The 12392-nt window shown below is 62.4% G+C and overlaps 1 protein-coding gene across 1 annotated transcript; it reads right to left on the reverse strand.

The window, feature by feature from the left end:
• Positions 1 to 890: 890 nt before the first annotated feature.
• On the reverse strand, positions 891 to 2428 carry LOC129514460 (adenylate cyclase type 1-like; the record flags this gene model as incomplete). Its single annotated transcript, XM_055333419.1, has 3 exons — positions 2342 to 2428; positions 1253 to 1509; positions 891 to 1017 (listed from the first exon to the last, which is right to left on the reverse strand). Coding segments are annotated over exons 1-3 (423 nt in total), but the record flags the coding sequence as incomplete, so codon positions are not given.
• Between the last annotated feature and the right edge of the window lie 9964 nt (positions 2429 to 12392).

A 12392-nucleotide genomic window follows, 5' to 3' on the forward strand; every position in this document is an offset into this window, starting at 1 on the left:
AGAAGAAGTATCAGCGGTTTGGCGCCTGCCTTTGGCCCAGGGCGCGATCCTGGAGACCCGGGATCGAGTCCCACGTCGGGCTCCCGGTGCGTGGAGCCTGCTTCTTCCTCTGCCTATGTCTCTGCCTTGTCTCTGCCTCTCTCTCTCTCTGTATGACTATGATAAATAAATAATTAAAAAAAATTTTAAAAAAATGCCTCGGATGCTAGAGAGCAGCTTTGTAATACATCAGGATTAGAAAGCTCCTGAGAGCTCGCATCCACCGTCTCTGTTCTAGGGCGTGCCCCCTGCCCACTTCTAGCCTGGGAAGCCAAGGGAGGCCCTCCACCCAGGGTCCAGACGTCTGCAAGGGGCACGAGTGGACTTGTCCAGCAGGCCGGAAGGCCTCCCCATCCAGAGCCGAAGGACACAGCAGGGGACGAGGGGGGCCCCTCGCACACGCCTGGCTGGCCCAGACGTGCACCGGTGTGCTGGTCACCTGGCAGGTGCACAGCCCACGCCTCCGGTTGTCATCCCCTCCCTCCCCGAGCTCAGGGCCGACAGCTCGCATACCTGCACCCGCGCACCTACTAACTTGGGTGGGTGGTACAAGAGTCAGCGTTTTCTGGACACTCCCATGATCCTGGGGAGACCCGCTGTCCCGTGCAGCGCAGCAAAGGCTGAGCCACTCTGCGCGGCAACCCTACGGCCAGACGCCTCTGGGGATGGGGAGCTCACTTCTCAGGATGCCACCAAACTCCTGTGCCTGTCAGGCGGGGCTCATGGGGCTGTGCTCAGCTTCCCCTGGCCCCCATCCTGCCCCAGCACTAGCCCCTCCACCCGCACGGCCCCTCCCCAGGGGCTCCTTTGCCGCACCCCACCCTCCGTGGAGCACACAGAGCGCCTCTTGCCTGTGCCGTCCAGAGGTAGTCCAGCCGCAGCTTGACGTCCACCTGCCGGGCGTGCAGGGCCAGGGTGCACGAGAACAGCAGGATGGCCATGATGGGCTCGAAGCTGAGCCCGGACACTGCGTTGCCCCTGGGGGAGGTGGGGGGGGTGAGGAGGGAAACCTCTTCAGTAAGGAGGGCCCAAGACCCGTCCACGTGCCCCTGGGGCAGGCCAGTCAGCAGCACCTGCCACTGGCCCGACTGCAGCACCTCCCGCCTGAACCGAGGCCTCGCTGGCCCTGGGCCCAACTGGACACACAGAGAAGCCGCAGAAGCAGGCAGCGCCCGACGCGTGTGTCCGGGGGGCCCGGCAGCAGCGCACCTACCCCGAGGCCCAGGTGTAGCCGCTGAGCTCCAGGACCAGGATGTAGGACCCATTGAGCACGAGGAGCAGGATCATTTTGGGCAGGGAGGACACTCGCAGGAAGATGGCCAGTGGGAGCGTGCCCACTAGGCCGTAGAGCAGGGCGTGGGGCGCAGACTCGCAGGGCGCAGCGGGCAGCACTGTGATCTGGCCGCTGGGAGTCAGGACCACCAGGGTCCTGTTGGGGCTGGAGCTCCAGGCCCAGGGCAGACAGCCCACCTGGAGGGGGCGGAGGGGTGGAGGGGACAGGGGTGGAGGGGGAGGGCCGGAGGGGGCGGGGGTGAAGGGGGAGGAGGAGCAGAGAAAGCAGGGCCAGAGGAGGCAGGGGCAGAGGGGGCAGGGGAGAAGGGGCGGAGGGGGGGAGGGGGCAGAGGAGGCAGGGGTGGAGGAGACAGGGGTGGAAGAACAGAGGAAGAGGGGGCGGTGGGGGCAGAGGAGGCAGGGGTTGGAGGGGGCAGGGGCAGAGGGGACACAGGGTCAAGAAGAGGCAGGGGTGGAGGGGATGGTGGGGAGTGGAGGCAGCAGGGGCAGGAGTGGAGGGGGCAGGGGCAGAGGGGCAGGGGCAGAAGAGTAGGGGTGCAGGGGCAGGGGAGGAGGAGCCAGGGGCAGAAGAGCAGGGGTGGAGGGGCAAGGGTGTTGAGACAGGGGCAGGGGTGGCAGGGAGACGGGGGCTCAGGACCAGCCGGTCTCAGACCACCTGCACCGCCCACCTGCTGCTACAGCTTCCTGTGGGAAGGAGGGGATGCCCCCAGGTGCCGCCCGCCCCCCCCTTGCTGTGCCCCCCAGGCTCCTCCCAGTGTAGGCTGGGAGAAGCAAGAGACCCCCTTGCCCCCCCAGACATCCCGTGCCCTCTCCGGACCCCCTACTGTGACTGTGGCCCTGCCTCCCTCCTGGTACTCAGCGCCCCACCCCCTGCCCTGACTCCTGCCCCAGCTTATACTGCGCACTGAGGAGGGGCTGGGTGTCCCTTCACCTAGAGACAGCCCCCCTCAGCCCCACACACCTCGCGGGGCTCCCCCCGCTACATCCTGCCGCCTGCGGACATGCTCACCACACATCCTTGGGCCACGGAGCAGATCAAGACCACCATGAAAATACACAAGACGGTGCGGATCTGGATGGTCAGGCATCCTGGAAAACACTGGACAATAAAGCATATTACTGTGAACACAGGCGTTTCTTAGCGTTGGTTCGGGTCGCAGGAATGGTCACAGCACAGAATGGGCCGCGCGCCCTGGTGCCGCTGGCTCCCCACCCAGGCCCCCCCTCCACACATCTCAGCTGTCCCCAGGCTTCCTCTCCCAGGTTGACGCTGCCAAAATTAAAAGAAACAAAAAATACTGTCTTTCAGTGAAAACAACCACTCCTGCCACCGTGTGCCCCACGCTGTGCCTCTGGCACTGGAATGAACGGATTAATTTGACATTTTTATTGCATTAAATCCTTCCTATGTTATGTATTTTTTAAGTTTATATATTGATACTTATTATATTATATAACAAGGATTTACACATACTTGTGTCTTTTTTAGGTACTTTAAGTTTTATCATTTTCTTCACATAGGTTTTACGCTGTTTTTTTTTTTAATTTTTATTTATTTATGATAGTCACACACACACACAGAGAGAGAGGCAGAGACACAGGCAGAGGGAGAAGCAGGCTCCATGCACCGGGAGCCCGACGTGGGATTCGACCCGGGTCTCCAGGATCGCGCCCTGGGCCAAAGGCAGGCGCTAAACCGCTGCGCCACCCAGGGATCCCATTACGCTGTTTTTGATACTAGTAATTTTATTTTAAATCTGTTTGGGGGAACCTGGGCAGCTCAGGTCATGATTTCAGGGTCCTGGGACCGAGTCTCACGACGGGCTCCCCGCTCAGCAAGGAGTCTGCTTCTCCCTCTCCCTCTGCCCGTCCCCAAAATTGTGTTCTTTCTTGCTCTCTCTCAAATAAAATCTTTTTAAAAGAAAGAAGGCAGCTTAAATACATTTTGCAGTAGTCAACACATGACTTCGTGGATAAAAGTGCAAAGTTCTTTTTAGATTCACGCTCCTGAAAATCGAAACAAAAACTAAAATAAATTAGGGATCCCTGGGTGGCGCAGCGGTTTGGCGCCTGCCTTTGGCCCAGGGCGCGATCCTGGAGACCCAGGATCAAATCCCACATCGGGTTCCCAGTGCATGGAGCCTGCTTCTCCCTCTGCCTGTGTCTCTGCCTCTCTCTCTCTCTCTGTGTGAATATCATAAACAAATAAAAATTAAAAAAAAAAACTAAAATAAATAAAAAAAAAAAACTAAAATAAAGACCGCAGGGACCCTGCACAAGACGCTGACGAGACTGGCAGCCAGGCAGGGCCGGCCCCCTACGCGGCCCTCCCCTGGGGAAGACCGACCCTCCTGTCCCCACCAGCTGGCCTTCCACGTCCTACAGGGCTCCCACGGCACAGCCTCGGTTCCAGATTCCGTTCGGGATTCCTGAGCCCAATGCTGCCGCGCCGCGCAGACATGCTGGGCCCCCAGATCTCGGGGAGAGGAGCCCCCTGCAGCGGCACCAGCCCCGACTGCTCACACCTGGCACTGGCCACCTCCCTCCCTGTCCAATCTCGTGTCTGCCCACCCCCCCCCGGGGACGGAGATGTGCCCACGGACTCTTGCCCAGCCGACAAGGCACACGCAGCTCACGCATTCGCTCAGCAAACACGGGGGGGAGGGGGGCTCCTCCCGCTGTGGACATCAGGAGCCCCTGGGGGCACTGCCCTGGCCTGGCCTCTGGTGGCCTCTGGTGACTGGAGGGCCACCGGCCGACACTCAGCAAGCTGTGCCCGGAGTGCAGGGAGGCTGAAGCGGGAGGCGGCCTGGAGTGTGCAGGCGGGGCTCAGAGGCGGGGGCGGCCTGGGGGGTGGATGCGCCGTTCCCATGTGGCTGCCAACCAGCCAAGCGGTGGCGCGTTCCTACGACGATGCAGAACGCGGGACACAATCTGCCCCGTGGCTCCTCCGGTCTGGCCCTCCCTCCGCGCTCTACTCACTGAAGGGTATACGCGGCGGGCGCTAGCCGCTCCCGGATGTCCTACGAATGGGCAGGGACTTACGAGTCCTGGATGCACTCATGCAGGACAGCTCTGCTCCCACTACCCACGTGCCAGCGCCACACGACGCTCCGCGGAAACGAGAGAGCCAGCGAGCCGCCGGGGGCTGGCCTCGGTCACCTCCGACCCGGGGCGCCCGCTGAGCGCCTGTCACACCATCCACACTGCGGGCAGCCCAGTTCCACTCCCTCAGCTGCCCGGGGACGGCTCCCCCGCACTCAGTCCACAGCGCACGGTGACATCCAGGGATCCGGTGTCTTGGGACCCAAACCTCGAGGCCACTGAGCACAGCGGAGCGCACAGGGCCGGGCACACCGCCTCACCGGGTGCAGAGAACACGCCAGGGCTAGGACGCGGGCCCACAGAAACCACGGGGTGCTGTGGCCTCGCGCGACCTGTCATCCTCCTCGCGGGCCATGCTCAGGGTCGTGGACTCCTGGCAGAAGGGCCTGCTCGGCAGGGTCACCCGACAGCCACCTCCCCAGCTGCCCAGCTGGCATCCTGGCCTAGCCTCGGTGCCTGTACCCCACCCTTCAGAACCACTGGCCCTGTCACTGCCCCGTCTCCACCCCGGGGGCAACCCCCAAGGCGGGAGGACAGGACCCGCTGTCCCCGGCAAACAGACAAAGGACCAGAGTCGGCAGGTGTGCACGGCCCCACCTGGGAGGCATCCCACACTGTAGAGGTTCAGGGGTAAGGAGCTGGGCCAGGATTCAGGGACGCAGCCCTGTGCTCCCAGGAGGGGCAGGAATCCAGCAGCAACATCAGACGACAGGGAGGGAGGGAAGGGCCGGCGCGCATGTGCACAGGCATGCGTTCTCGTGCACACACGGCCATGCACACGCATGGACACACCACACAGGCACACTTACAGATGCACAAGAATGTGGTAAGAAAGGGAAGCAGCCAGGGGCCCTCAGGACGTGGGAACCCAGGCCGGGCAGGTGGCAGATGCACCCAGGGAGCTCGCGGAGCCCGTCACTAACTGCAGCCACGCAGGGCCTAAGCGAGATGGGCAGGAAGCTTCCCCCCAAAACCCCACCAGTAAACACCGACATGGGGACACCCTGCCCCCCGTGGGGGGGGGAACCCACTCTCAGGAACACTCTTGCACATGCCTGCCCGCCTGGGATGTCCAAACCCACCGGCCACACACGTGAAGCCCCTGGGTACGGGGACTCAGTGTTGATGGAATTCACATCCCAGCAAAATTCTCACAAACGTGAGCTTAGAGACAAATCCACAAAAACCCTTAGAGGCCATAAACCCCTGGGAGTGCCAGTCAGCAGAATCTGGCTTCTTCCTGAAAAGCCCCTAAAACTGCAGGGATGGAATTCCTCATAACTGGACAAAACCCAGGACAGCGGGGACAGACGGCACGGTGTCGGGAAACAGGAATCAGTCGTGGACGGAGCCACATTGGGCTGGGGTGGCACAGGACGCAAGGACACAGGAGGGGAAGGGGTGGTGCGCCAGGCTTTTCCATCGCCTCCCCTCGACTCACCTGGGCAGGCCGGCATCACCCCCCTCAGGGACATCAACGGCACGAGCCGTCGGCAGCAGTCTGGCCAGGCCCTGCTGGGGACGCACCCCTGACCGGCTGACAGGGGAGTGGACACCTGCCTCCTCGCACCTCCCCCTGCACAACCTCACTTTGGCCCAGGAGGTCCAAGAACGAGACAGGACGTGACCCAGCCTGTGTTCCACATTGATGTGGCCGCAACGTGAGAGCTGCTGGGCGTGAGCCCCACGCGACATCACACAAGACAGCACGGGCTGTGACACGAGGGGTGACGCGCGACGGGGCGTACGTCACATGCTGACAAAGGACGCGATGTGAACCGCAGACGTATTCGTGGCACATGGTGCCCAGCGCTCTGATGGCTGGGACGTGGCCGGGGACAGGAGAGGACGCGGTTGCGAGGGGGAGCCTCTGAACCCTCTGGGAGACGCACCTGTGCTTCCTGCCTGGCCCTGCCCACCTGCCCCAGCGCAGCTCCCCCTCGAGGGCAGAGGCTCCAGTGTCTGGATGCATGCTGGCCTCACCGGGGCCTCTCCCGCCTCCAACCCTGGCGCAGGCGCAGACCTGCCACCACTGGCACAGGGACCCACTGCCCGCCGGGCCCCCACCCCTGTCCCCGAGGGCGCTGCCCGGCTCCTGGACGCCCCACCTCCACACCCGTCACACTTCGGGGCCTCCTCGTTTGCATCTCTCTCTCCCCTTTCTTGATTCCTCAGACAACGCTGCTGCTGCCACTTCTCAGCTCCGAGTGTGGATGCTGACAGCGGTCCCTGTGAATTAAGCCCGTCCTGCGGGGCTGCACCCACCCCTCTGAGCTGCTGAGACGTGGGCACGGGGGTGCTTCAGCCACCAGCGCAGCCTCCCGACCCCCGTCGTCCCTACCCCGACCGAGGGTCCCTAACTCTTCATCCCGATTCCTGACGGGATGAGACAGGCTGGCTGAGAAGTGGACATGGCCAGCCCGTGGTGTCCAGGCGATGTGCACCTGTTCCCTCGAAGGCCCCTCGGCACGGGGCACCTGGACGCCAAGGCGCGCAAGGCCGAGCACGTGCAGTTCCTTCAAGCAGAATTCGGCTGACTCCCTGGATGCCCGGCCTGGCTACGCGACAAAGCGTATTTCTTCCTGCCCCACTAACGCCATCCCAACAATGCCCGGGATGGCCACGGATGAAGAAATGCTGTTCCAGCGAAATGCAGAGGAGGGGGTCCCAGAGGCACACGCGCCTCACCCTGAGGCCTGGCTCTCGGCAGAGAGCACAACTGAGTCCTCCTGGCTGGCCTCCACGGGATGTGTGGGCGGCTGTCTGTGAAGAGTCACCCGCCGGGGCCCGAGCCGCAAGGGGCGCACCAGGGCCTGCACCCTGACTCACCACCCAGGGTCATCTCAGAACTGCCACTCTGGCACTTTGCAACAGTAAGAGTGTCAGCGCCCACCTCGCCGTCGCCCGGGGGCAGACTTACTAGCACCTGTCTCACGCTGACCTGCCGCTCTTTGCTGTGTTCATCCAGCACCGGTGGCACCAGGGGCCACCGCCAAGCCTCACCCGTGTCCCAGGCGTCAGGACGTCCTCCCAGCGATCAGCCCGGGGCTACAGACCCACATCTCTGAGGAGCTTAGGGGAGACAGCACTATTCCTGCAGCCAGCTAGGGTCCTGGTACCTCAAGGGTGATGTGTGCCCATTGGCACCTCCGCAGGGCATCCCTGTGCCCCCGGCTGTCTCTGGACCCCAGGTGTGCGTGAGCCAAAGGAAGGCAGGGAGGTGCCCACGGGGAGCCCCGGGAGTGACCACGCTGCCCACACACCGACCTCCAAGTAAGTGCAAAGCCACTGAGCAGGTAGCGTCCGGAGGCCACAGCCTCCTAATTACAGGCTGTCAGTGGCAGATGTGTCCTTGGTGAAGGTCCCGCTGCGCAGCCTCCGCCCCTCCCGGCTGCCCGGCCGCAGACCCGGCTGAAAGCAGCGAACGCCTCACCTCGTCTTCTAACCTCCAACGTCCCGGCTTCCGTTCGCAGCTCGCGAGACAGAGGAGGTGCTGCACCGACTTGGCCGTGCTCCAACCTCAAGCCCCCTGAGGGGCAGCCCTGGAGCTGGAGACAGGCCCCTGCGATGACGACGGGACAGCGGTTTCTGAGACCTCCGCCCACATGTCCAGGCTGGGGGACACAGCGGCCAGCGAGGCCCGAGGGGCTGCAGGAGGATCCAGGCAGGAAGGCCGCATGCGGGGCCTCACAGACAAGCTCTGACCCGCCGCCCGGCCGAACGGGCAGCCGCGGGGCCTGGACCCACGACATCAGCCACAGCGTTTGCGGGGAAGAGGCGCGGACCACCATCCACCGCGACTTCCGTTCCTCCTGAACCGTCCGCACAGAATTCCCTTCACCAGGCCCTTGAGAGCCGGCCCTGGGGTAGGATGAGGGTCCTGTGGTCCCAGAGCCTCTGCCCGCCGGGGCGGGGACCGCACAGGAGCCACATCTGTCCGGCCGCAGGGAGGCCGTCCGCCCAGCGCCGACTCTGCAGGCCCAGGCAGGCCCGAGACGGCCCCGCGCCCGGTGTGGCTCTGGGTAGCAGGCAGTCATCGTGCACGTCGGCTCCTGGTACCGGTACCGAGGGGACCGCCCAAGGCAGCACGATGCCTGACCCCGTGGGCAGGGTGGCCCTCCCTCCACGCACAGGCCTTGGGGTCTCCACCGAGGAACCAAGCCATGCAAATACTTTACACAGTTCAAAAAAATCAATTGAGGGACACCTGGGAGGCTCAGCTGAAGCATCTGCCTTCAGCTTAGATCATGATCTCGGGGTCCTGGGATCAAGCTCCATATCGGGCTCCCTGGTCAGTACGGAGTCTGCTTCTCCCTCTGCCCCTCGCCTTGCTCGTGTTCACGCTCTCTCCCTCTAATCAATTTTTAAAAATCTAAAAAAATAAATAAATAAACGGCAAGCAGCGATGCTCAAAACGCAAAACCAAAATGAAATAAGCCCTAAGGGTGACAGCGTCGGGAGGGTGACGGCATCGGAACGGCGACCGCGTCCGGGTGCTGCGACTGCATGTCCAGTGGGACGTCAGCCGCAGACAAAACAAAGAAAGGCCTCAAGGAACCCGAAACTGCACGCGGTGCCGTCACACGTGTCGAGCGGGCAACGTCCCTCTGAGCCTTCGATGCGCAGAGACATGAAAGAGGGAAAGGACGTCGCCGGCGCCAGGACTTCCAGCCTCAGGGAGAAGGGACGTGCAGGGGAGAATCAAAGGAGCGGAGGGACTCAGTGGTCGGAAAGAGCAACACAAACACAGAATCCACCGTTATTCTTCTAAAACACAGCCTCACCCCTGCATCCTGAGGTGCCGGAGGACGAGCTGGAAAACCAGTTCCTGTGGACGGAAGCAATTGCCGCATCTGTGTGCAGGGGTGGGGCTGGCATCTCACCATCTGGGGACACGGGCTGGGGGCGGCCTTGTCCCTGGAGGCGGGAGGCGCCCGCGGGGAGGCCCCAGAGCAGGGGGGATGCATCCAGGCACAGCGGGAGCCCACAGTCCCAGGAACGCCCAGGACGGAGGAGACAGACGGCGGCTCCAGGCACCCATTCCTCAGTTGGAAAGCACATCGGTGACAAAAGCCAAGCAGGCACCATTTCTGAGGATCACCAATCAGCTGACATGTGAACTGTCTTCGATGTAAAGAATCACGAGCCAAAAAGTGTAGGAACAGGAATCCTGGGTGGCGCAGTGGTTTAGTGCCTGCCTTTGGCCCAGGGCGCGATCCTGGAGACCCGGGATCGAATCCCACGTCGGGCTCCCAGTGCATGGAGCCTGCTTCTCCCTCTGCCTATGTCTCTGCCTCTCTCTCTCTCTGTGTGACTATCATAAATAAATTAAAAAAAAAAGTGCAGGAACAATGATGGGAAAAGTTCACCCCAGTGAATTGCCAAGCGCCCCACTTTCGGGGCAGCTGCCATGGCCCCCTACGGGACAGATGTCATGGGAAGCAGCCAGCAGGTGGGTCGCACGCACGCAGGGACCACGGAAACTGCGAGCCTTGAACGAGCTGGGAGCCAGCTGAGGGCACGCCAGGGAGGAACGGGGAGACCGGCGGCACCCAGGAAAGCTCCCCAACATGAAGGAACCAGGCGGGACCCCAGCCCCAGGGGCCCGAGGGCTCAGAGCAGGTGGCGGGCAGGAGCCGCCCCGAGGCCTGTGTCCTGACAGACATCCGGGGGCCGCGACGACCAGTCCCGCTGTGTCCACGGCAGCCCAAGGGTCTGGAGCCCCCACCCCACCCCACGTGCTCTACTCGCCCTGCCGCCCAGGCCGGCTGCCAGATCACAGAGGAGGGGACACCGGAGCCAGGGACCGTGTTACCGACTGTCAGGCCCCTCACCCACCTCGCCCTTCCTCTGTGGAAACCCCGAGAAAGCCCCCACCACGCTGCCAAGCCCCCTCTGTGCCCCGCACGCCGTGCCCTGCCCTCTTCAGGGTCGGCGGGGTCGTGACCAGTGGCACGAGCTCCGTGCCATCGGCCAGTGCCCAACGTATATTAAACCCAGACACGTATCCCGCCTGGAACAAGGCTGTCAAGGAGGGAACGACTGACATGACGAGCAGGTGCCGCGGCCCAGAGAGACCCAGAGCTTCCACGCTGGCGGTCCACTGGGCGGGTGACAAAGGCATCGCAGCGGCCTTGTCGTTCTCGAGGGAAGGGCTGGGGCCCAGGCTGTGAGCACAAGGTGCGGTGACATCTAGAACCCGGGAGGAGAGCCGCCAGCCAGAGGGGCTACAGGGGTCAGGTGGGGTCGCTGTGTCCTCCCTGCCATCATGCATAGGTGAGTCCACGCGACACGTTCCCCAGCCCCCGAGGGCAGGGCTGGACCTCTCCCTGCAGCTTCTCTGAGCACGTCCCCAGGAGCACGCAGGCACCCCCAGGTGAGCCGGGTGCCCCCCACCTTCCCGGGCGCCCACACCCCACAGCCCTGAGCTGCCCTGGACGAGGAGTGACTGCCCCCTCCTGAAACGAAGCTACATCTCTGCACCCAGAAGCAGGCGGGGCGGGGACGACCAGGCGAGTGACCCTGGGGGTAGGGACAGGCGCCGGGCTGTCCCCAGTGCATAGTCCCCCAGGGGCCTGGTGTCCTCACTGGGACCCCAGTGAGGGTGCGGTGCACTGGGGACCGTGCACCGGGGCAGCCCCCCAGGTACCTCGCAGCAAGGACGGGGGATCATGAACCGGGGCAGCCCGGGGGGACCACGCACCGGAGCCCCCACGGCCGCCCGCAAGGGAGTGCGTCCGGGCTTCCACCCACGGGAAACCCCAGTGCCCGCATTCCACACACCGCCTGCTGTTTCAGGGAAGTGTTTATTTCCTGCTCATTAAGGAAGAATTAAATCGGGCTCATCATAATGCAGGAAGCTCCAAAAATTAAAACTCAGCAAAAACCCACGGCCCTGGGGCCCTCGTCCCTGCAGCCCACCCCCGACGGCTTGTGGCTGCGTGTGCACACGCTCTGCAGCCGGTTCGCGCCCCTGGCCATCATGAACACGCCTCCACCACGTCAAGGCTCGCCCGCGGGGACGGTCCCAGAAGCTGAGGGTGGACGCCGCCTGCACTGCCTCCTCCTCCCTCGGGACAGCCGGGCCCAGTCCTGACCACACCGCCCCGTGCGGGCCCCTCCTGCGCGGGACACTCCAGGTGAGCCCCCGCGTGCCCCACAGCCCGCCCGCGTGTAAGCCTGACGGCGCGGGCACAGCACGTCTGCGGAAAGGGCACCGCTCAGCCGGGGACGCAGCTGGCCGTCGCACAAACTCCTGGCCCACAGCACGCTCGGGGTGGCTCAAATGTATGCAGAAGAAATATTTAAGACCGTGTTGCCGCAGGTGAGGCTGAAGGCCACGGAGGTGGGGTTTCTGCACTTCGCCCTATCCGGTAACATGTCGACAACAGTAGAATGTAACATTACGTGTCTTTAGTATAAAACCTCAAGCAGCACTGAGAAAGATACGCACTCATGGGCATAATGATATATCAAAGCTGAATTCTAAAAACGCGTTCAACTAACACAGAGGAAAGCCGGAAAAAGAAACAAAACATAAAATGACAGGTTGATGCTCTGACATAATAATTACATGAAAGACAAGTGTTCTAAACATACAAAAGAGAGACATCGGCAGAGTGATTTTTAACAAGTATGACCCAGGGACGCCCGGGTGGCTCAGCGGTTGAGCATCTGCCTTTGGCTCAGGGCGTGATCCCAGGGTCCTGGGATCGAGTCTCACATCAGGCTCCCCATGGGGAGCCTGCTTCTCCCTCTGCCTGTGTCTCTGCACCTGTGTGTGTGTGTGTCTCTCATGAAAAAGTAAACTCTTTTTAAAAAAAAAATTTTAAGAAGAAAAATAAATGATAGAAAATCTGGACAAAGATTAGCAATGATACAGAGCACTCGAGAAGACCATCAGCCAACAGTATGTCAACAACAGGTATAAAACACCTCGCCCAAGAAGTGCAGAA

The sequence above is a fragment of the Nyctereutes procyonoides genome, unplaced genomic scaffold (assembly GCF_905146905.1).
Source record: "Nyctereutes procyonoides isolate TBG_1078 unplaced genomic scaffold, NYPRO_anot_genome, whole genome shotgun sequence".
NCBI lineage: Eukaryota > Metazoa > Chordata > Mammalia > Carnivora > Canidae > Nyctereutes > Nyctereutes procyonoides.